The sequence below is a fragment of the Mauremys reevesii genome, linkage group 4 (genome assembly GCF_016161935.1).
Source record: "Mauremys reevesii isolate NIE-2019 linkage group 4, ASM1616193v1, whole genome shotgun sequence".
NCBI classification, from domain to species: Eukaryota; Metazoa; Chordata; order Testudines; family Geoemydidae; genus Mauremys; species Mauremys reevesii.
In genome coordinates, this window is record NC_052626.1 from 63,314,484 (window position 1) to 63,339,110 (window position 24,627).

The 24,627-nt window shown below is 45.8% G+C and overlaps 1 protein-coding gene across 1 annotated transcript in view; it reads right to left on the minus strand.

Moving 5' to 3' along the window:
- UBR1 (ubiquitin protein ligase E3 component n-recognin 1) overlaps positions 1 to 24,627 on the minus strand; it is a 142,820-nt gene that overhangs the window by 12,910 nt on the left and 105,283 nt on the right. Inside the window, exons 36-44 of the mRNA XM_039536388.1 lie at positions 21,944 to 21,999; positions 21,535 to 21,631; positions 20,946 to 21,013; positions 20,416 to 20,566; positions 19,468 to 19,555; positions 17,978 to 18,111; positions 11,882 to 11,990; positions 8,249 to 8,305; positions 1,564 to 1,641 (exon numbers count right to left, since the gene is read on the minus strand). Of these exons, the coding sequence (XP_039392322.1) occupies positions 1,564 to 1,641; positions 8,249 to 8,305; positions 11,882 to 11,990; positions 17,978 to 18,111; positions 19,468 to 19,555; positions 20,416 to 20,566; positions 20,946 to 21,013; positions 21,535 to 21,631; positions 21,944 to 21,999 (838 nt within the window). The remainder of the gene's footprint in view (positions 1 to 1,563; positions 1,642 to 8,248; positions 8,306 to 11,881; positions 11,991 to 17,977; positions 18,112 to 19,467; positions 19,556 to 20,415; positions 20,567 to 20,945; positions 21,014 to 21,534; positions 21,632 to 21,943; positions 22,000 to 24,627) is intronic.

Here is a 24,627-nt window from a genome sequence, read left to right on the forward strand (position 1 = left end):
TTTTAAATAAATAGGATCAGGTATGCTGTTTTGATCAGAAGGCCTTTTTCAGAAAAGAGGCACCGTCAATCACAATGCTTCCTCATAAGCTATCTGGTAAAATTCGTTCTCATTTTTCTCATAGTGCTTCTCTCTAGTATAGATCAGCTTGGGAGGAGGGGAAAATTGGTATAAATCCAATGAAAGCTTTTCTAAAGTAACTGTCAATTTTGTGATCACATGGGACATTATTTTTCCCAACATTACATCTACCAAGTGATGTTGCAGGGGTTTTCAAGCTAAGGTCTTGCAAAGCATTGCTCCAAGTCCAGGCCTGCTCACATCATAGGAAATGAAGAAGAGAATTACTAACTGCTAACACAACTAAAACTACATTTAATATTTTCCTATTAATTTTCCTATGTAATCAATGGCTGTAGTTGCCATTGGGATCTTATTCAATTGCAAATGGCAGATAAGGTGACCCATACAATTGTGAATGGAAGGGAATGGTTGGCAACAATCTTTCTGTTAAGATGTGGATCGCACTATAAACATTGAGAAACTCCTGCTGTATTTAATGGAAACAAACAAAAGGAGAAAGCTGCATCAGCATATAGACTCCAACAGGACCCAAAGACTGCTAAAATGCATATTAAATCAGCATGGAGTGAGAAAACCTCCTCCTCTCCATGAATAATGTACCTCTCTCCAGTAAATCATGAATGCAGATACCCAATTCAAGAAATGTGCCTCATTAAAACTAAAAACTGAGAAAATGCAGGATTAGGAACTCAATCAAGTCAAAAGTGGAAGTAAATTCAGCTAAATTCTAGCCCATTTATACAAACAACAAAACTGACACACAGGCACAGTACTAGGATGCCAAAGAGGGTAAGGTGATGTCGGTTAGGAGCAGCACTGGCAGGGTGACATAGCATAACTTGCTCGGAGTCTGACTCCTCACTATTCACAGTGGTTCATTTGTGAGCATTAAGTTCACTACAGTTAAAATACAAAACAAACTTCCATGAGCAAAATTCTCTTTAGAAAGAATTAAAAAGCACATTGGACTATATCCATGTTTCCATGCTTTTCCACAGGAAGAATAACTAAAGTGAAATGATATATTTTCACTCTGTCTTCTCTGCTACCAACACTTCATCTGTGGGAAAGGTTCAGTATTCCTATTCAAAGCCGGTGGCAAGCCTCTGGCCCTGGAGTGAGCAATGGTGAAAACAACTGTCAGCTATATCAAACCTACATTTGTTTACTGAAGTGTGTCAGTGCTTTAAGCTGTAATATTTTATATGTGGTCATGATGTGAAAAGTAAGTAGCATCATACTTAAAATGGACTGCTGGTTATTGATGGTTAGGAACAAAACAGTATGTTCACTTCAAATTTTGCAATACCCTTCCCAGACAACAGTTCTTCCTGGATTGATGAGGTGGCAGCATTTGATTTCCATCCCAGAATTGTTTCTGTAACAGTGTAACCCATGTGACACGTGGCAAAACTAACTGCAAGAATATGAAAAGGAGAAAACACTGACAAGATGACAGATCAAACTGCTACTTTTTACCTAAACTGAGAGGCTTGATTCAGGAGGCAGCTGTAGTCTTCTGGAAGCTCTATCAAATTATTTCTTTTCCTTGGATATCTAGTAAATAAGTGGAAGAAGAAATACTGTAAAAAAAATTAATGAAGGATACAGACACACAAGATCACAGCAAACAGAATGGACACATACTGCCAATAATTCACCACTCTAGTAAACTTCCTGTCCTCTCTTTCAAACTCCCAGGGCCCAGAATCATGTCACAACCTCTAACCGACAAAATAAGAGGTACAAGACAAACCATACAGGAAACGTTTCCACAGTAAATGTACAACCAAGGTAAGAAAACTAAGTTTGCATGGAATGGGCATGTATTTTACAACCCAATGAAGGTTATCTCATGTTACCAATTGTTACATTAGCCCACCCCAGAAAAAAGCTGATGTCTGGCTGGAGTGGTAAAATGTTTGATGTTCTGAGAGAATAGTAATTGTTTAGGCTTGATAAAGGAATCCTGTAAAGTCATTTGAAAAGGCGGGTGTGTTTATGGCAAAGGTGCAAGAGGAAAAGACGGTTACTCACCGTTGTAACTGTTGTTCTTCGAGATGTGTTGCTCATATCCATTCCATGTAGGTGTGTGCGCGCCGCGTGCACGTTCGTCGGAGACTTTTACCCTAGTAGGTCGGCTGGGCGCCCCCTGGAGTGGCGCCACTATGGCCGCGGATATATACCCCAGCCGACCCACCCACTCCTCAGTTCCTTCTTGCCGGCTCCTCCGACAGTGGGGAAGGAGGGTGGGTGTGGAATGGATATGAGCAACACATCTCGAAGAACAACAGTTACAACGGTGAGTAACCGTCTTTTCTTCTTTGAGTGCTTGCTCATATCCATTCCATGTAGGTGATTCCCAAGCCTTACCTAGGCGGTGGGGTCGGAGTGAGACGTGGCCGAGTGCAAAACTGCTGAACCGAAGGCGGCATCGTCTCTAGACTGCTGCACCAAAGCATAGCGCGAGGTAAACGTGTGCACCGAGGACCAGGTTGCTGCTCTGCAGATCTCCTGGATCGGTACGTGCGTCAGGAAGGCGGCCGAGGAAGCCTGAGCTCTCGTGGAATGGGCAGTGAGGTGGCCCGCCGGAACATGGGCCAAGTCGGATGCAGGTTGTGAGCCACCATGAAATCCTCTGAGTGGAGATAGGGAGGCCTTTCATACGATCAGCTACTGCCACAAAGAGCTGGGGGGACTTACGAAAGGGCCTGGTGCGATCGATGTAGAAGGCAAGTGCCCTGCGGACATCTAAGGAATGTAAGCGCTGTTCTCGGGGAGATGCGTGAGGCTTTGGGCAGAAGACCGGGAGGAAGATGTCCTGATTAGCATGAAAGGCCGAAACCACTTTAGGCAGAAAAGCGGGATGCGGCCTTAGCTGCACTTTGTCTTTATGAAAGACCGTGTAAGGAGGGTCTACAGTCAGGGCCCGTAGCTCGGAGACCCTGTGGGCCGAAGTAATGGCAACCAGAAAAAAACGTCTTCCACGAAAGGTAGAGAAGAGAACAGGTTACCAGTGGCTCAAAGGGTGGCCCCATGAGCCGGGTCAGTACCAGATTGAGGTCCCAGGTAGGGGCGGGGCGAATGACCGGAGGATAGAGGCATTCCAGCCCCCTGCGGAATCTAATGACCACCGGGTGAGAGAACACTGAGTGTCCACGTTCGCCAGGGTGGAAGACGGATATGGCCGCTAAGTGCACCTTCAGGGAAGAAATAGCAAGGCCTTGTTGCTTAAGGAACCACAGGTAGTCCAAAATGGCCGGAATGGGAACCTGCATGGGTACCAAAGTACGTGACTCACAACATAACGAGAAGCGCTTCCACTTGGCCAAGAACGTGGACTGCGTGGAAGGCTTCCTGCTGCTGAGCAAGACGTGCTGCACAGGGGCGGAGCAGCGCAGCTCAGAGGCGTCTAGTCACGCAGGAGCCACACCGTGAGGTGGAGAGCGGGGAGGTCCGGCTGGCGAAGAGTCCCGTGCTCCTGTGTTATGAGGTCCAGGCAGAGCGGGAGAGTGATCGGTGGGGATACCGAGAGGCTGAGCAACGTGGAGTACCACGGTTGCCTGGACCATGCTGGGGCAATCAGGATCAGGTGAGCCCCGTCTTGCCGGAGCTTCAACAAAACTTTGTGGACTAGAGGGAAGGGGGGAAACACATAAAGCAGGTGGTGCGTCCACTGGATGAGGAACGCGTCTGAGATCGACCCTGGAGAGTGCCCTCGGAACGAGCAGAACGTTTGGCACTTCCTGTTCGCGCGTGTTGCGAAGAGGTCCACCTGGGGAAAGCCCCACTTGCGAAAGATCGTGTGGATAATGTCCGGTCTTATGGACCACTCGTGGCACAGGAAGGATCTGCTCAACCGATCCGCGAGAGTGTTCCGAACTCCCGGGAGAAAGGAGGCCACCAGGTCGATCGCATGAGCCAGGCAAAATTCCCACAAGTGGATGGCCTCTGTACAAAGTGGGGAGGAGAGAGTCCCGCCCTGTTTGTTTATGTAGTACATGGCCGTTGTGTTGTCTGTCAGGATGGAGACACAACGGCCGGACAGAGGCCTGCAGAATGCCTGGCAGGCTAGGCGAACTGCTCTGAGCGCCCGGACGTTTATGTGGAGGGAGAGCTCCTCTGGTGACCACAGGCCCTGGGTGCGCAGATGACCTAGGTGGGCTCCCCAGCCGAGAGAAGACGCGTCCGTCGTCAAGGACAGCGTTGGTTGGGGCGGGTGAAAGGGCAGCCCCGCACAGACCGTGGAGGGGTTCAGCCACCAGTCGAGGGACTGAAGTGCACTCAATGGAACGGTGACCAGGGTGTCCAGTGAGTCTCTGGCCGGGCGGTACACCGAATGTAACCATGTTTGAAACGGGCGGAGCCGAAGCCTGGCGTACTTGGTGACGAACGTACACGCCGCCATGTGTCCTAACAGAGTGAGGCAGGTGCGGACCGAGGTCGTAGGGAAAGCCTGAAGGCTGCGGACAATGGACGTCAACGCCAGGAACCTTGGCTGAGGGAGACAGGCTTTGGCCTGAGTGGAGTCCAAGGTCGCTCCTATGAAGTCCAGCCTCTGTGTGGGAACCAGGGTGGATTTGTCCGTATTGAGCAAGAGGCCGAGGTTCGTGAACAGGGCCGATGCCACTCGCACATGTTCCGCGGTCTGTTCTCGAGAGGCCCCCTTGAGGAGCCAATCGTCCAGGTAGGGGAACACGTGGAGCCCTTGGCGACGGAGGTGGGCGGCCACTACCGCCATGCACTTCGTGAAGACTCGAGGTGCTGTGGAGAGGCCAAAGGGTAGGACTGCGAACTGGAAATGGCGGTGGCCCGCTACGAAGCGGAGGTATCGTCTGTGTGGAGAAAAGATGGCTATATGAAAGTAAGCGTCTTTCATGTCGAGGGCAGCATACCAGTCCCCGGGATCCAAGGAAGGGATAATGGTACCTAGGGAGACCATGCGGAACTTTAACTTTACTAGAAATTTGTTGAGGCCTCTTAGGTCGAGAATCGGTCTGAGACCCCCTTTTGACTTTGGAATCAGAAAGCAGCGGGAGTAAAAGCCTTTGCCCCAGTCGTTCCGTGGAACCTCCTCTATCGCTCCGATATTGAGGAGCGTTCTGACCTCTTGTAAAAGAGGTGCTCGTGAGAGGGGTCCCTGAAGAGGGACTGGGAGGGAGGGCGGAAAGGCGGGGGTGAAGCAAACTGGAGGTGGTATCCGTGCTTCACAGTGTGCAGAACCCAGACATCTGAGGTCAAGAGGGACCACGCCGGGAAAAAATAAGAGAGGCGGTTGGAGAACGGGGGGGGGGGGGGGGGGGAAGGTACATAGACAGGAAAAGGGATGCTGTCCCCGGGCGCGCCTTCAAAAGGACGACTTCGGGTCCGACTGCGGCTTAGAGGAGCCGCGATTCTGGCCGGACTGAGGGCCCGAATACCGTCTACGGCCTCCTCGCCCTCGGCGTCTATTGAAATCCTGACCCCGTCAGGGTACAAAGTACGGACGGAAATGCTGAGGGCGGTAGGTGCGTCGCTGGGTTACGGGAGTGTGCATACCCAGGTTGCACATCGTGACTCTGCCATCTTTTAAGTTCTGGAGTCTAGAATCTATTTTGTCCGAGAACAAGGCACCGCCCTCGAAGGGCAAGTCCTGCAAGGTGTACTGAAGCTCGGGCGGAAGAGTGGAGGCCTGGAGCCAGGCAATGCGCCGCATGGTGATTCTGGTCACTATAGACCTGGCCGCGGAATCTGCCGCATCAAGGGAAGCCTGCAAGGAGGTCCTTGCCACCTTTTTCCCTTCTGCTAGGAAAGCTTTATACTCCTGGCGGGAGTCTGAAGGAAGCAATTCCTGAAACTTGTCCATTTCAGTCCAGGTGTTGAAGTCGTAACGACTCAGCAAGGCATGCTGATTGGCTACGCGCAGCTGGAGGGCGCCCGCCGAGTATACCTTACGGCCCAGAAGGTCCATACGCCTGGCCTCTTTAGATTTTGGCGCGGAGGCCGGCTGGCCATGACGCTCCCTGTCGTTAACCGACTGAACGACCAGAGAAGAAGGAGGCGGATGCATATAAAGGTATTCATACCCTTGGGATGGCACCATGTATTTTCGCTCGACTCCTTTCGCCGTCGGCGGAATAGAAGCTGGCGTTTGCCACAACTTATCCTTTTTTGCCTGGATGGTCTTGATAAAAGGTAGAGCCACCCTGGTAGGCGCGTCTGCCGACAGAATGCTGCAGACCGGGTCGTCGACCTCTGCGACCTCCTCCATCTCGATGTTAATGTTGAGCGCCACTCGTCTGAGGAGATCTTGATGTGCAGCAAGGTCCAGTGGGGGCGGGCTCGTGGACGACGCGCCCACCACCGCCTCATCCGGTGAGGAAGAAGAGGAACCACCGGGTCGGAGGACCTCCTGGATGAGCTCCTCCTGTTGGGGCTCCTGCCCCAGGTGTTCAGGCAAGGTGGTGGTAGGAGGCGGCTGAGCATCCGTACCAGCTGGCGGAGGGCGACTCACTGTTGCCTCTGGGGCCCGACGTTCGGCAGGGACCGTCCGAGATGGAACTATGGGAGCCCCTTGGGCCTGGTGGTAAGCCCAAGGTGTCCAAAAAGGCCACTGCTGAACCGCTTGCGATTCAGAGTGGGAGTCCTGGAATAAAGCCTCCGGCACATCTGCTTCCCGATCTTGGGAGTAGAGGCTACCTGCCTGGGATGAAGCCGAGGGGTGTCAAGAAGGCCACGGTGGAGCAGATAGGCCTTGGGCAGATGTTCCCACTGACCTGGTGCTCTTGCGCACTGGGGAACGGTGCCGTGAGGTACTCCGGTGCCGCGATCTGGTCCGGGACCTGTGACCCGGACGGTGCCGGGAGGTCGACCGTGACCGAGAGCTTTGGCGTCGAGAGTGGCTCCGAGTGGAGCAGTGCCGGTAACAGTGCCGAGACCTGGAATGGTGCCGAGAGTAATACGAAGGCGACCGGGAACGGTGCCGCGAATCCAACCGGCGTCGTGTCAAGGAGCGGTGCCGAGACTGCGAGCGGCGGGACGACTGTGAACGGTGCCGAGATCTTGAACAGCAACGGGACCGTGATCGGGAGCGGTGCCGGTCCGGGGCGCCGACTGATGGTGGACGGATCAGGGCCGGCTTCCCAAGCTATCGGACTACCCGCACCGGCGGTGCCGGGGGTGGCGGCGGTGCCGCATCCGAGATCGCGATCAAGTCCCTCGCCACTTCACAGACTTCTGGCGTGGATGGGACCATCAACTCAACCGCGGCGGGTGCCGGGGAAGATAGGTGCCGGACTCGACGGCCCTTAGCGAACCGGAGTCGATGGCAACGGCTCAGCAGACAGTACCGTGGCTGCAGGCACCGGCCGGTGTGTTGGAGCCGTGCCCTCTTGCCGCACCACGGGCGGTGCCGGGTCGGCAGGGGTCTTAGGCTTTCTCGCTTGCGGCGAGAGTTAGTGGCTGTGGCCTGACTTGGAAGCAGGCGTCCAGTGCCGAGTAGACAATGCACCGGTTCGGCCTGGTGCCGAAGAGCCGCTTTTCAGTTCCGAAGGGGGAGCGCTCAGTGCCGAGGACGGAGGGGTTAGAGCCGCCTCCATGAGGAGTTGTTTAAGTCTAATGTCCCTCTCTTTCTTTGTACGAGGCTTGAACGACTTACAAATTGGGCACTTAGCTGTTAAGTGCGACTCCCCCAGGCACTTCAAGCAGGAGGAATGTGGATCCCCTGTCGGCAGAACCCGCTAACTAACTAAACTATACTAATCAACTAAAACTAACTACTCTATCTAAATTAACAACTTAGAGAACTATATACACAAAGAGAATAGAAAATTGAGAGAATGCTAGGGAGGTGGAGGTCAGCTACGCTGCACTCCACAGTTCCAACGACCGACACGGGCGGTAAGAAGGAACTGAGGAGTGGGTGGGTCGGCTGGGGTATATATCCGCGGCCACAGCGGCGCCACTCCAGGGGGCGCCCAGCCGACCCACTGAGTTGCTAGGGTAAAAGTCTCCGACTAACGTGCACGCGGCGCGCACACACCTACATGGAATGGATATGAGCAAGCACTCGAAGAAGAAGCAAGGAATCCCTAACTGCAAGACTTGCCCTCCTTTAACTACCCAGAGCCCAGCTCCTTCAGCTGTTACAGATCAAAAACAAAGCCCAGAAAAAAATGAAACTAACCTTACTGAAATGTTTTTCCCTTTCAGGAAACTTAGTACAGCAGGGTCAGCACACCACCTATTTCAGACAAATAGACAGATTACATTGTATGAACACTATATATAATTAATAGGCATAACTACACAGATCTAAAAAGAAGTAGTGAAAAATCTTGAAAGTTTATGCAAGAGAGAAATCTGTTTTTAGAAACACAAATTATAAAGATTTCACCAGAATGAAACACACTTAAAAGATGTTCGCACCATCTGCAAATACTGATTCTCTCAGAATGTGAAAGTGGACTATCACACACTGCTTCCCTTGGAATATCTATTGATGAAGGTTGTATATTAAAATATCCTACATTTTAAATGTAGTATTTATTGCTTCTAGTGATTGCTTTTCAAACACTTTTTTAAAATGCACCATTGAAAAATGTTTACTGTATTTATGTTTATAATGGCAAAACATATCCATTTACACAGTGTAGTAAGCTATTGTACCGCCAAGCTGCTGATCACAGGAATGAAATGACTGCTTTGGTATTCTTGCTGAGACAGTTATTTTATATTAAACTTCTACGAAGCAGAAGAGAGAGGGACCTCCAGCAACTGGTCATTTTAGCTGATGTGTATCAGTGGCATTTCTCAAAAACAACTGATTTTATAAACATAAAAACACACAGGCAATAGCGTTATTACGACATAAAAGATCTGGTCTCACATTTGGAATCCTTCTCCTTTGAGTACTATTATGGGGATAATGTGTTCAGCCTCAGCTGGAAGGAATGTCTTGTATTACATCACACACACACACACGCACACACTTTTCCTTATAAGCAACCACTTAATGGACTTAAAAACCCAGTTGCTTACGGGAGGTTGTTCTTCAAATAAATGAAGCAAAATTATATTCAGTATATCTGGGGATAATCTGAGGCAGTATTGAGACAGAAGGTTGGAGTCAATAGGCTCAAAATATCTCCTTGGTTGAAGTATGCTGGACAACACAGAGGCCTCATGATGACAGAGGGCAAGAGAGAAAAAGAGAAGCAGAGAATTTCTCCAGGAACCAAGAAAGCCAATTACTATAACAGAATATATTAACTTTAATATTACACGCAGTGTACTCAGCTGAATGTGGACATTCTTCAAGACAGTGATGTGGAAGTTTAAGTAGTTTTTCTTAGTTTTAACCAATCTTTCCTTTACAGATAGATTTCTACATCCATATTGTTGGGGTAATACCCTACTTTTAACTAGTAGCTCAACTACGGCACCTAATCAGACTCGGTTTTCGAAATCAAGCAGGTATAGCCCAAAGCTAGAACTGGCAGGCTATACTTAATGTCATACTAAGAACCCTGCTTTCAGATACCATCACAGTTGGTGCCTGTCCTGGGGGCAGAGAGGGCTGACAAGACAGACCAATGAGCAAGGAATTGTGTAACACAAAAGCAACGCTCCAGGATAACTTCCTTCATGAATGCTGATCGCAATCCCCTCTATATGCACCAATTCCAAATGCGTCATTTATTCTGGTTTAATACAGCCATGATAAATTATTCTAAGATATTCAAACTGCTTAGTCAGAAGGGACTATCATAGTCATCTAGTCTAACCTCCTGCACAACACAGGCCACGGAACTTCACCCACCCACTCCTGTAATAGACCCATAACCTCTGGCTGAGCTACTGAAGTCCTCACATCCTGATTTAAAGACTTCAAGTTACAGAAAATCCACCATTTACACTTGTTTAAAACCTGCAAGCGACCTGTGCCCCATGCTGCAGAGGAAGGTAAACCGCCCCACGGGGTCTCTGTTAATCTGACCCAGAGGAAGTCCTTCCTGACCCCCAATATAGCTTAGCTGGACTATGAGCATTTTGCCAAGATCTACCAGCCAGACACCTGGGAAAGAATTCTCTGAAGTAAATCAGAGCCTTCCCCTCTAGAGTCCCATCACCGGCTGTTGGGGTTATTTGCTACTAGCAGTCCTATCTCATAGAACTGGAAGGGACCCTGAAAGATCGAGTCCAGCCCCCTGCCTTCACTGGCAGGACCAAGTACTGATTTTGCCCCAGATCCCTAAGTGGCCTCCTCAAGGACTGAATTCACAACCCTGGGTTTAGCAGGCCAATGCTCAAACCACTGAGCTATCCCTTCTCCCCAACATCTTCAGTCTCACTTCTTTTTTCCTTGTTTTCTTTTTATTTAGATGACTACAGAACTTTTTACTATTGGTTTTAATTTCCTTTGCAACATTTAACTGTGCCTGGCTTTTGGCAGTTCTCATTTTTTCCCTACATTTCCTGACCTCCAAGAGGCAGCCTTCCTTGCTGATCCATCCCAACTTCCTTTCCTTGTAGGCTTTCTACTTTCTCTTAAGAACCTGTTTGAGATGCTTTCTCATTGCATTTGGTCTGCACTCCTTCCCTACAAATTTCTTCCCCTTGCTTGGGATGCAGGCTTCAGATATTTTAAGTCAAAGTTGAAGAAACTAATTCCAAGCCTCCTCCACATTCAGATTCTTTAGTTCTTCCGTCCAATCCACTTCCCTAACCAATTCCCTTAATATTTAAAGAAGTTTTCCCTTTTGAAATCAAGGTCCCTAGATGCAGATCTATTTTTGTTTATCCTTCCATTGAGTTTAAATTGAATTAACTCATGATCACTCAAACCAAGGTTGTCCCCTACAGCCAGTTCTTCTATGAGATCCTCACTACTCACCAAAACCAAATCTAAAGTGGCATCACCTCTCATAGATTTGGTGACTTTTTAGTGAAGAAATCTGTCATCTACCACATCCAGGAAAATCTGGGCCCTATTATGACTAGTAGCACTTGTCCTTTCCATAACCACACAATTCCCAGTAGTATTTATTGCAATAAAATTTTAAGAAGGTCTCTATCCATATCCAAATTGGATACTGGGGGGTCTGTAACATACCCATGAACTACCACAGGAGAGCCTCTGGTAGCTTTTTTCCCCATAGTGATATTGACCCCAACTAGACTCTGTGTTATCCATTATATCACTTCTAATTTCTTTATGGTCTACCTCATCATTAATACACAATGCTATTGCACTACCTTTATTTTTATTTCTGTCTTTCCTGAACAGCACATACCCTTCGATATCTGTAATTCAGTCATGACTACTACTGCACCGGGTTTCTCTTATCTCTATAATATCTGGTTTCACTTCCTGCACCAGTAGTTCTAGTTCCTCCATTTTGTTACCGAGGCTTCTTGCACTGGCGTACAAACACCTTAGTTGTTTCTGCTTAGTTTTGCCCAGATTCCTCACCCAATTAGATACAGTCATTCTACTGCTAATATCGCCTACCTGACTGTTAGAATCATTGGTATTGGCACTCTTTCCTCTTAATGTCCATTCTTATACCCATGGCTGTATTCTCTCTCTCTCTCAATTTTCTTTCTGGTCAATATTAGAATCAGGTGTAGAGATTACATGACCATCTCCCCCGAATTCCAAACTCTGTAAGTTGTTCATCAAGCCAATTCTTTTGCAACTGCAATATGGTATTGGTCAGAGCGTAACCAATTATTCACTAATTTCATCTGAAATTCCCTTACAACCATCACAAAATAGAAGGATGGTTTCATTCGCTCCCCCAACTCCATCAAGTACCTTTGGAGCAAGGGGCTTACAGTGCCCCAATATTCCTCGAAAAGCAGGAACAGATTGGTGGGTAGAGATAGATAACTACAGAGTGCCTTGAACTCTCCTTCCTCGGAAACTGCAAAAGAAGGAGGAAGTATTAGAAATACATCAAACAGTTTCAGCCAGTCCATTTTCCTAAAGGTCTTTCTGAACAGGGCACACAATCAGCAGCAGACATAATGGAAAACCAGAATTCTTCTGATTCCATTTGCAATTTATTCATATGACCATCTTAAAGATTTAGGGCAACTTTTCACCTAGTAGAACTAGATGTAGCACCACTGACTTTAAATGGAGCTATGCCAATTTACACTAGTTGAGGATCTGAGGATTATTGTAGAATACACAGTTTATTGTACATACATTACAGCAGCAGGATTCTGCTATTTGAGTATGAAAAGAAGAAGCTACTTACCTTGTACAGTAATAATGACTCTCAGAGTTATGTCCCCATGGGTGCTCCACTATAGGTATGTTTGCTTACCTGTAGTGCTGATGATCAGAAAACTTTGATAGTAGTGTCCACACATGCGCTCTCTCCTTATGCTGCGCCACGAGGCTAGTCAGCGCACATGGGCTAATTCTCCTCTGTTCCTTCTCTACCGCAGAGATATAGACAAGAACTCAGAAGAAGAGGGGAGGAGGGTGGGTTGTGGAGCACCTATAGAGAGACATCTTGAAGAACCATTGTTACTGCACAAGATGAGTAACAACTTTTTATTCTTCGAGTAGTGTCCCTATGGGTGCTCCACTGAAGGTAACTCCCAAGCAGTATCCCTTCCGAAGGGCTGGGGCTTCAGAGTTGGGTCAATTATAGATAACCGTACTCTCAAGCTGAAGATGGCTTCCAAGGTGGTGTCCCCAGAGATCACAATAACATTCTGCAAAAGTGTGGACTGACCTCCATGTCGTTACTCTACAGATCTCTGAGAAAGGGACATTCTTGAAGAAGGCGACAGAGGAGGAGATCAATCTTGTGGACTGTGTATGAATCAAATCATGTTGTGAATTTGGTAACATTGTTGGATGCAAATTTGAGACCCCTTAGAGTGTCTTTGGGCTGATATTGCTGACCCCTTAGATCTTTCCACAATGGATAGAAAAAGTCTAGGGGACTTCCTGAAGGTTCTTGTCCTATGAAGCTAGAAAGCCAGGGCTCTCCTGACATCTAGGGTGTGAAATATAGCCTCCCTGTTGTCTTGATGAGTCTTGGGGGTTAGAAGATTGGCAGGTGAATCAATTGATTCATGCGAAATGGAGAGGTTACCTTGGGAATAAATTTTGGATGTGGCCTGAGCGTAACCTTGCCTGGAAAGAATACTGTGTAAGAGGGATGCACGATCAGAGCTGCTCTCTCTCCTATTCGTCTGGCGAAGGTAATTGCTATTGGGAAGGCCGTTTTCATTGACAGGTACATCAGTGAACAGGTGGCCATGGGTTCAAAGGGAGGTCTAGTCAACCCTTTCAGTACCTTGTTTAGGTCCTACATAGGGGTAGGAAGTTGGGTGGAGGGAAAAGTTTTATTATAACCTTGAAGAACCTTTTAATGGTTGTGTGTGACAGCACCGAATCTCTCTCTACAGCAGGGGTCAGCAACCTTTCAGAAGTGATGTGCTGAGTCTTCATTTATTCACTCTAATTTAAGGTTTCGCGTGCCAGTAATACATTTTAATGTTTTTAAAAGGTCTCTTTCTATAAGTCTAATATATATAACTAAACTACTGTTGTATGTAAAGCAAATAAGGTTTTAACAGTGTTTAAGAAGGTTCACTTAAAATTAAATTAAAATGCAGAGCCCCCTGGACTGGTGGCCAGGACCCTGGCAGTGTGAGTGCCACTGAAAATCAGCTTGTGTGGTGCCTTCGGCATGCGTGCCATAGGTTGCCTACCCCTGCTCTACAGGTTGGTGAATGCTACAGCTGCTAGATGGACCCTAAGAGAGTTTAGGGATAATCATGACTTTAAGGGTCAGAGCATAGTCCAAGGTGTGTGGAAGAGTTGCGGATGTTGGGGAGATTTGTTGTAGTTTGTATAATTGTATTTGGCCATGAGCATCTGATAGTTGGCAATACGGAATTGTAAGGTGGCTGAGGAATATGCCTTTCTGTCAAAGATCAAGACACTTCCAATCCCTGTTGTAGGGCACTGCCCTGGATTTGTGCTGTCGGCTATGGGAATTGACAGTGTCCACCACAATAGAATTAGATGGCGGTGAGAGAAAAAGGAACTTTGATTCCTATTTGGGGACATCATATTTTTTGTCCATTACACATCAGAGATGCCAATTCCAAGGCTTGCCACATCATTTTAGCCAGGTCTAAGATGGCTTCACTAATTAGGAGGGCAATCTTTGAGGACAACGAAGAATGGAGGATATCAAGGAACTGATGATGGGTGTCCTTGATCTTCTCTAGTGGCATGTGGGAGTGTCCACCACACTCTTTACCAGCTCCTGAAAAAGAGGGAAATCGTCTACCAGAGAAGGTGGAGAAGGGATGACTGCTTCATCCAGGGAGGAGGAGGAGATGGCCTTTTGTGTGACATCCTCCTCAGTACCAGCTTCTTGTTCCTCCATCTCCTGAAGCCCTAGATGCCATGGTTGAGGGAGTGTGCTGGGAGGGTTCTCGGGCGAGGCTTGAAGCTGTTGGTGTGCCACCCAAGTGTCCCAATATGGCCATTGTGTTTGCATAGGGCCTGGTGGAGGTGCCCATGTGTGGCTGTACCAAGATGGCAGTGGTGGTGGAGCCATCTGTGGGTACATTCTCAACCCTGTTTTTATTGGGTCTCATATGGAGCTTGGGAGGTGAACTGTGAGACCACCTCCTCTGGCTCACTGTCCAACCCCTCAGTAGACAGTGGAGGGGCATGGCATGGTTGCAGGGATATCCCATGCCCTGTAAAGGCTCAGAGCCGCAATGTCAGTACTGAGAGGCGGGGACTTGGGTGCATCTGTCATGCAGAAGGCTCTGATTTGGTGGAATTCTGCCGGTGCCAAGCTCCCGGTGGTGGTGCCAAGGGAGATGGAGCTCTTCTCTGGACTGGTATTTCTGGTGCTGGGCAGGCTGCCATTGGTGGTACCTAGGATGACTCGAGTACCGGGAGTGTCTTCTTAGGGTGCTTGCCCTTATCTCTTGGTACCAAAGATTCGGTGCTCATGCCCAAAGGATCTGTGGGCTGTAGTGGCTCAGTGTAGGGGCCCTCCCACTCCAGGTCCTCGGGAGGCCACCCCGCCTCACTACGTCACTGATACGTCGGCTGCCGTGGGGAATGAAGCAGTCTCCCCTCGTAGCTGGGGCCCAGGCCTGTGCTCAGGTTGGGTAGGAAACAGTCTATTAGCCCAGGCCCTGGATCAAGGCGGGGCAAAAAGAGTCTGAGGCTCAGGCTTCTGGCCTGGGGAAGGGGAGACTGTCACCCCTGCGTTGGAGTGGCAGTGGTGATGCAGGCCCACCCACTTCACTGTGTCCCGGCCCAGGGCCCTAGCAGTGACAAAATGCTTTGTCACTGGGTCAGCCAGGATCCACGCCACAACATGCTGACTCACTCTCTGTCAGCCTTGCAACCAGATGTGTCTGCTACCCCGGGCCACTTCCAAACTCCCTTTCTTGATGTACCTGTTGCCGTGCGAAGGGTTGATGACAGCTTCCGGGACTGTGAGCAAGTCTTCCGGGGTCTGGTCCATCGGCGGTCTGGGCCAGTTCTATGCTTCCTCCAGGTCTGAATCAGCTAGTGGCCCTGGTGAGCCAGGCCAGTCCTCTGCTCCCTTGGCACACTCCGCCACTTCCCAGCTCAGGAGGCCACAGGAGGCATCTAGTCTCTCCAGTGGTTGCCTCCCTACTGAGCTTTCTGGGCCGCCTTTTATACTTCCTGCCCCTCCCACCCACTTCTTTGGGGAGGGGCAACACTACGGGGCCTGTCAGCAGCACCAGTTACCGATAGTTGTGGTGAGGCATGGGTGCCTGACTGTGGTCTTGGTGTGGACGGTGCCAAGGATACTGAGCGACATGGTGATTGCTTGCGGCTATCTTTAAGCTTACTTAGGGGACTTCCCACTCTCTCTTTACACTTGAGAGAGGAGTCACCAGCCTGCTTCTTTGACTTATTGGCCTTAGAAGTTGAAGGTTGTGGGGAAGACTCACATCCGCCAGGAGTTAAGGTCGGAGAGCTGCCTCCATGAAGGTAATTTTTTGGCAGAGCTCTCTGTCCTTGCGGGATCTTGACCAGAGCTGCTGGCAGAGGGTATGCTTTTGCTGTATGTGGTCCTTGATGAGGCAGGGGATGCACTGAGAGTGCGTATCCACAACTGGGATTGCCTTATTATAGGTGTGGCGCTTCTTGAAGCCCAGGGAGGTGGGTGTACCCCACTATGAGGACGGGTCCCTAGTGGGGAAAGGCAGGAAATGGGTTTTTTTTCCGGAAGGGTGGGAATAAACAGAAATAACTAAAGCTATAATGAGAACTGTGGAAAACTAAGTGTGAATGCAAACAGGAGAAGAATTAGCCTTAAAGGATTCCTAATGGCTCCGTCTTTAATCATGGGCAGTTAAGAAGGAACTGAGGAGGGTTAGCCTGTGCGCGCTGACTAGCCTCATGGCACAGCACAAGGAGAGACAATGCATGTGTAGGCCCAATGGACACTGCTACCAAAGTTCTCTGATCAGCAGCACAGGGATGCAGTCACACCTACAGTGGAGTACCCATAGGGACACTACTCAAAGAAGAACTTTATACTGTGTTTCTAATCATTATATATTTCATTACGTTTTTGGCTTGCAATCATATTCAATTTTGCTATGATCCAGTCAGAATTTACAGGTTAAACAAGCCTGTGTCAGATCTGTACTTGATTGGGAGATTTCTTTGGGCTTGTCTACACAGTAGGGTAATGTACACTATGGGGGGGATAAGATTTCCGTAGCAAATGAACATGTTGCGCATTAATTGGTTGGTGTAGACTCTGCTAGTGTGCATAAAAGGTTTCCTAGTGTGCTTTAACTGTTTCAAACAGCACTACATTAAGATGCTCTATGGAACCTTCGGCACACACCAGCAGGGTCTACACAGACTGATTAACGTGCAGCACGTTAGCGCTCTTTAGAAATCACACCCCCGTAAAGTGCATTCTCTTCCAATACAGAAAAGTCCTCAGTGATAATTAGGGACCCCAGAAAAATGATGCTAATGATTCACCAGGGGACACTCCTTTCTACAGAACCAGTGCTCCAGACTGGTGTTAAGAGGCAACGGAATGTACCATAAAGCTGAGCTCCTGACTTCTAGGCATTATATAATGTTTTTCACAAGCATCAGCGTGTGGTAGGACAGCATGCTAACCACAGTGTCCTAGCCAAATTCAAACTTGAATCTTTAGTTTAAGATTTTATACTTAGTTTCAATAGTTTATAGCACTTTTGTTTTTCACCTCTTTTCAAAATGCGGTGTGGCAGTGCTGCATACGTTTAGATTGTTGCTATGTTTCACTATATTTAAGTAGTGGATGATGTAATCCCTATGTAACATTTGTGTAGTGCTTTAGGATCCTTCAGAGTGAGAGTCAGCACTTTTATAACACAAGATAATCTTACTTTCTAGCTTCTTTATTGGATTTCATTCTGCTCTATCTGCACACCTCTTAGGGGATAGTCTACATGGGAAAGCCTTACAGGTTATAGTAACAGATCTACCAGCATAATCCAAAATGGCTTTTTTCAGTATACCTCAAACTCCTTCCCAAGAGACATAAGCTGAAATTCTTTAGTATAACTAGACCAATTTAAATTCACACATTTGCTTATATTAAAAGAAAAACTTTTCCATATGGGCAATGCCCAGATGATCTAACTCCTCGCTTTTATCCCTTCCACATAAACTGTTTAGTTTTTTCTTTTTAAAGCAATACTATAATGGTATAACTAATGTTAAGAAATCATTCTAGTTCTATTTTGAACATGCTTCTAAAGCTACTGTAAAAACATATATACCTCGTACCTTGAACATTTAAGCACTCCACTATGCAACAAGGAAAATAAGTAAGCAAAACTAAACTTATTACCCTCTTCTACTTACCTAACAGCAGGTCCTCAGGTGGAGACACTCTCAGCATGTAATGGAAAAACAAAGCAGCACAACGAAGGTAAGGTGTGATCCCTTTCTTAACACAATCCCACAAATGCCAGCCTGGAACATCACGGCTAAAGCAGCTATAACACACAAATCAGAAATATCTGTAAAAAGCTCAGTGCACATACCCTCCTGGGCCATAACTATACTGAACATTTTTGGCAATTTTCAAAACAAGGTTAGTTCTGGGTGTTGGTCAATGGCTAGTGCTCCCACTAGGGATGTAAAATGTTAACCAGTAAACTGATTAACCGATAAGCATCAGTCTTATCGGTAAGATATTCCGGTTAACATTTAAACTCTGGCTGCGGGACTCTGCTTCCGCCCCGCCCCTGGCTGCCATCCCCTTCATCCTGGGTCCTGGCTGCCACCCTGTCCCCAGGGTCCCAGCAGCCGAACATGCCGGCAGGGGGCCGGCAGCCAGGACCCGTGGCCAGCAGCAAGCGGAGTCTCCAGGCATGTGGGGAGGAAGCAGAGCTTAACGGTTAAACTTTTAATGGTTTAAACCTTTACTTTTTTTTTTTTAAAGACGTTATTTACATCCCTAGCTCCCACCATTGTTAACCCTGGTGGAGCTGCAGTAGTGTTAGCGCAACAGTAGGAAATTGCTTAAACCCCTCAGTCAGACACAGCCCCCAAGACCTAGTTTCTAATTTTATGAGAGTTAAATTTGTTTAGAACATCTTTGTTATCTGTCAAGTGCTTGCTATTGTTTCTACAAATGTGTTTTTAGTTTTATTAAAAACAAGCAGATGTCCATCTCTAAAAACTGGCTCAAGATAGTTTCATTTAGTTTCTTCACTTTTTTTCCTGGGATTGAGGAGGATGTTGGCAGCTCCAAAGCATGTCATATACCACAATTAAATCATATCATTGTTTTCCTTTTCTTACAGAAAGCCAATGACTTTTTATTGCAAAATTAAATTGGTTTCCATATGCATACACTTAACTTTTTGAAATTCTGTCCAAAACCCCTCAAATCATCTTAGAGAGAAATGGGAATAAGTGTGAAGAAATCAATACCTTAAACTTAATTATGGCAGAGTCACAACTGACAATACAATTGTAGTAGACATGGAGACAAAAAGGAAAGGCTACTAATATTATATGTGAAAAAATCTGGATTATAATCAGCACTACTAACATTCTTGCAATGTATGTTATCAAAATTTAGTCTGGATACACCACAACTCATTTTAAATGTATACAATACCCATATTTTCTTGGGAAAAACACTTCACATTCAGACAGAAGATCTAGATCTTTTCCAGTTTTTAGGAGTGCGGGAAACATTGCTGACGCAGCACATGGATTCTTGGTCTAACCCCCTATAAAGTATGTCTAACCATTTTCTTTTGTATTTCTCAGGTGAATCTCCATGTATTTTTCAAGGCATCTTGTAAAACATTTATTGTTACAACTGAAGTGTTACTTACCCACTCGTGTACTGGCAAACTTCTCTACAGAAAGACTCAGCAGTACGAGCCTCCTCACTGTTATCTTGTGATTGAGCAGTGGGGGATTCTGTGCACACAAAGATTAATCCTGTTGTAAATGCACTTTGATTCTATGTATACAGAAAACAAATCTCCATCTCCATTACTTTCAACTTTGTATATACTAGTTACAAAAAAATGTACATTTCATTTTATTGGATTATTTCCTATTTGTGCTCAACCCAACAAACAAAAATATCCCCCCACAAAACTGCACGATGTAAATGTGGGGACTGCTCATCCTCATTACAGAACTGCTTCCTCTCCGTTATCTTTTGACATTACTCCCTTACATTAGTAATCACATAGGATTCAATATCTTCTTCTTCCATGATATGATGACATTAAATGGGGGTGGGGTTTCTTGGGAAACATAACAAGAGGAGTCCTGCGAGACTACTGTTAGTACTGTTCCATAGCAGTGAGTACATAGAGCAGTGCAACTCCCATTCTAATCAAATTATCAAGTTTCATATTTCACCTCTAAATTCACAGGTCACCACCATGCCAGAAAACCAGAGTCACCAGGTCCCTTCTAAACCTTTAGCTCTGAGCTGTCTGCACTTTGTCAATGCTTTGTTTTCTCTAGGGAGCAAAAAGTATGTGGAATGCTACTAGTCTCATATGGCTGCCTCAGTTAGTTACTGGTATATAAATGGCTACTTTGTTTTGAGAGGCCCAATGCACAGAAGTGATGCATAAACAGAGCTATGCAAGTGAAAAGACTTGGGTTTTTTTAAGGAAACAATTAACACTGAATGTTTATTATTATGATGAAGCTCTTACAACTAGAAGACGTTAACGGTTTTCCACTAAATTGTCGACCAAGTCATTTTGCAAAAACTGAATAAAATGCCTGAAAAAATCTAAAGGTGGAGGTACCCTTACCTGTTGCAGAGGTCAAAAGGATCTGTGTTATGTGTGCCATAGTGACCAAATGGAAGAGGTAGAGGTGATTATAGGCAGAGCTAATAGATGAAGGTTGCAAGTCTACAGTATCCTCCCAATATAAAGATGGGAATGATAACACAGCACCTACCTAGAGTGGAAAAAGACAAAAACAGCCAAAAGTATTGGTGAAATACCAGACTCAGTAGTTCCAGGGGCAAACAAACACCACAGAAACCTGATGAGAAAATAAGTTAACAATCACCTAGGCTTATTCATTAATCCTCTCTAATGGTGGGGTAGTTATTTAGCACAAACCTGTAACATCTGAGACCATGTTTTCAGTTAAATTAGTTTGATTATCTTTCTAGCTCTAAGTCACAAACAAAGCCTACTCATGGAGGTGACACAAAAATACCTATTAATTGATTACAAAGAGCAGCAATTGGATGTGGATCTACAATGGTATTCACAGATAATGCATCAGAGGCAAGATGGTTAAATTGCAAAAATAAACTGAACATGCTTACCAAAATGTGAAACATATCTACATCTAGAATGGATGGCGTGTCTTCCATTTTTAAGTTTGGTAGAAGAACTACAAGAACAAAAGTTAATTACACATTTGATTAAAAATGTTAATTGCTTTTTTTATTGGAATTATAATGGCAGGCTGAGAGGCCATTGTTTATATAACCTCTACCATTCTGAAGGGCTCTGCCTGGTCAGCTACAAAAGCAGTAAAAGCCTCCCCGTGCCACTTGAGTGGGCACATTTTCTGAACTGTGTAACTATCAACCTACCATTACTGTAGTATCTGAGCACCTCAACCTTTAATGAATTTATTGTTACAATTGTGAGGTGAGGTGGTGTTATCCCCATTTTACAGATGGGGAAAGGAGGCACATAAGAGACTAGGTGATGGGAAGTCTGGCATAAAAGGGAATTGAACCCAGGTCTCCAGAGTTCCAGATTAGAACTGTAACCACTAGAACATCCTTCCTCTCTATGCTATATTATTGGCGTTTGCCATTTCCTAAGGAAAGTTTACATGAACATTACTTAAAATCACTGCAGAGATTGGCTAGAAGGGGGTGGAGAACAAAAACAATGTGTTACCTGCTAGGAGACGAACCAGATGTGTCTGAATCAGGCTTTGTGGTGATGTAGTTCTCTGAGCAGCTGCAAACTGCACTAATGCTTTAAGGCCACTGTGCTAGAGCACAAGAAGAGAATGTGGGGCGGGGAAGGGGAAATAAATAATTAATGAAACACAATAGTGCTAGAATACCTCCCCTTTCAAGTCCAAAAGTATAAATGAATCAAGTATGAACCTCTATGCAAGAGTTAGGAATGTATGCTACATCAGACCCATTTTTCAGTTATCAGTCTATGTGGAAAGCACAAATTTTAAAAACTCCAGAGATCATGAGAGAGAATTTCTTTGGACATTACTACTGTATTTGGTGCCAGCAATTCCAAATGTCCAGTGTTTATTAACATTAATTACTTCTTGGATTATCCATACCTGTCTATTTTGCAGAGATCCAAATAAAGATTTGCCCTCATCTTCTAGAAGGTTTTCTTAAAATTAAAACAGAGAAAGTAAGTGGTAAGTTATGGGCTCTTATGCAGACTATTGTAGCTGCTTTAGCTGGTCTTCACATATTCCATCCACTTGTGCTAGTCCAATATCAACCTGTCCCCAGTTACAGGGCTGCTATTAAAATGCAATTTTACTCTGCCAAGCAACTCTGTAAAATTGCTATTGTAAGGTTCCACGTTTATTGTCTTTCCAGGATTTCCACATAAATGTGCTTAGTTTAAAAGTAAAACTAGTTAGAAAAATGAAAGAACAAACCATCTTTCAGACCTTGCAAACTTAACGTAGACTCTAAGGGTCACACCTGGGTTTTTTCCATTTTGTGCGTCAACATTGGTGATAGGATTCTACGGGTCAAACCACATATTCATTACACTTGTGCAATCCCCACTGCCTTCAAAGTATACCCACATTGACTCCTATGCAACCACTTTGCCTTCAATGGGTTTGCGCAGGTATATTTGCTTGGAACTTATGAAAAATTCTTTGTACACAATGGAATAGATTACAGTTTCTTCTCTCTCACAACTGTAATAGGGTAATAGGAGTAAAATAACCCAACCAAAACAAAACAAAAACACTAAAAATCCAACATATTTTTGTCACTAATGCCTCTGAATACACACAGGGAGCAAACCTGTTGAGTGAAGAGGTGACATATTTTACATAGTCATTTTTTAGAGATGATCCACACTTTAAAACCTTTAAAGTGTGAACAAAATTTTCATTTTTTTTAAGACCAAAAGCATTAATTTAGATCTTGTCATCTATGGTTTATTTAAGTTATCTTTACATCCAAAATGTGAAAAGGGGAGGAAGGGAAGAAGAAAACAAAAATGGTTACTTAACTGTTGTTCTTTGAGGTATGTTTGCACACAAGTATTCCACTCAGCTGCGCATGTAGCCCAGCATGCCAGAGCCAGAGAGTTTTGTGCAACAGTATGTGTTGGGGTGGTGCATGTGCCCTGCGCATCCTTGTGGCCCCTCTTGAGACCATAGAAGGGCCATGCCATTCCAACCTCCCACCTCGTTCCTTTTGCACTGGACTATGTTGGCCTCAGGCCTCCTAATGCAGAAGGAACAGAGGATGGGTCATATGCAACCACATCTGGAAGAACATTTACTGTCCAGATATTAATTTTTTCTTTTTCAAGTGGTTGCACACGTGTATTTCACTCAGGTGGCTCACAAGCAATACCATTAGGAGATGGGGCTTGGGGTATATTTAAATAGTGACTGCAATATTGCTTTCCTAAAGTTTGCATCAGATCTTGAAGTTGTCATGATTATATAATGAGTGAAGTTATGCATGAAGGACCAAGTAGCAGCCCTATGAATATCCAGTATAAGGATTTAGCTTAGAAAAGCTACCAAAGTAGTTTGAGCTCTTGTTGAACTGGTCTATAGTCTGTGGAGAAGGGGTGTTTGCCTCCCATACACCGTCATAATACAGAAAGTAATCCATCTAGAAATTGTCTATGGTGAAACTGCTTGCTCTCACTTTCTTTCAGCATACGAAACAATGAGCCGAGGAGACAGCCTGAAAGACTTGATCCTGTTCAGATAAAAGGCCAATGCTCACCTTAGGTCCAAAGTATGCAGATAATCTTCATCCCTACTTGAAAGCGACTTCAGGAAAACCAAAACCAACCAAACAAAAAAATGAATAGTTTGTCTGGTTCAAATAAGAAGCCAATACTGCAACAGTCAGAAATTTAGGATGTAGCCTCAAAGCTACTTCATCTTTAAAAAACAGTTTATATAGAGGTCCAGCCATCAGAGCCTGAAGCTCACTCGCTCTTCTGTCTGACATAAAGGCAATGAGAAAGAGTGCCTTCTGACAGAGGTGGTGCCATGAACAGGTGGGCAAAGGCACAAATGGGGGACCCATCAAAGCAACTAACACGATGTTAAGGTCCAAAGTGATGGGAGGAAAAGGCTGAGCAACCATTTAAAAAATCTAGAGACCATGGGTTGGGAAAAAACAGTTGCTCCTGAACGGGAAGATGGATTGTTGAGATTGCTGCTAAGTGAATTCTGAGGGAGCTTAGAGAAAGACCCAAGGATGAGAGATGTTACAGATACTCTAAAATGTACTGAATCTTAGCTTCTACTGGCTGTATTCACTGAGGAATGGACCAGATTGAAAAACACTTCCACTTAGTGTTCAAATAAGTGGATCTAGTGGTCTGCTTTCTAGCATTAAGCAATAGTTCCTGAACGGTTTGTGAGCAGTCCTCCTCAACTTGATCTAACCACTCAACAGCCAAGCTGTGAAGTGCAGCCTTTTGGGATGTGGATGCAATATCCACCATTGTTGCTTAGAGAGCAAGCCTGGAAGAGGAGGCAGAGGTCATGAAAGCTGAATTGAGAGACTCTGAAGATCCAAGAACCAGCACTGTCTTGAACACGCTGGTGCAGTGAGAATTGATCTTGTTTCAATTTGAGGATAACTTGTGGGATAAGTGGAATAAGGGGTAATGCATACGTGAGACTCAATCCCCACCTCAGAAGAAAGGTACCAGTCAGGAAGCATGGATTGTAACCCACTTCGGAGCAGAATTGATGGCATTTCTTGTTGTCTTTTGTTGCAAATAGGATGCCTGCTG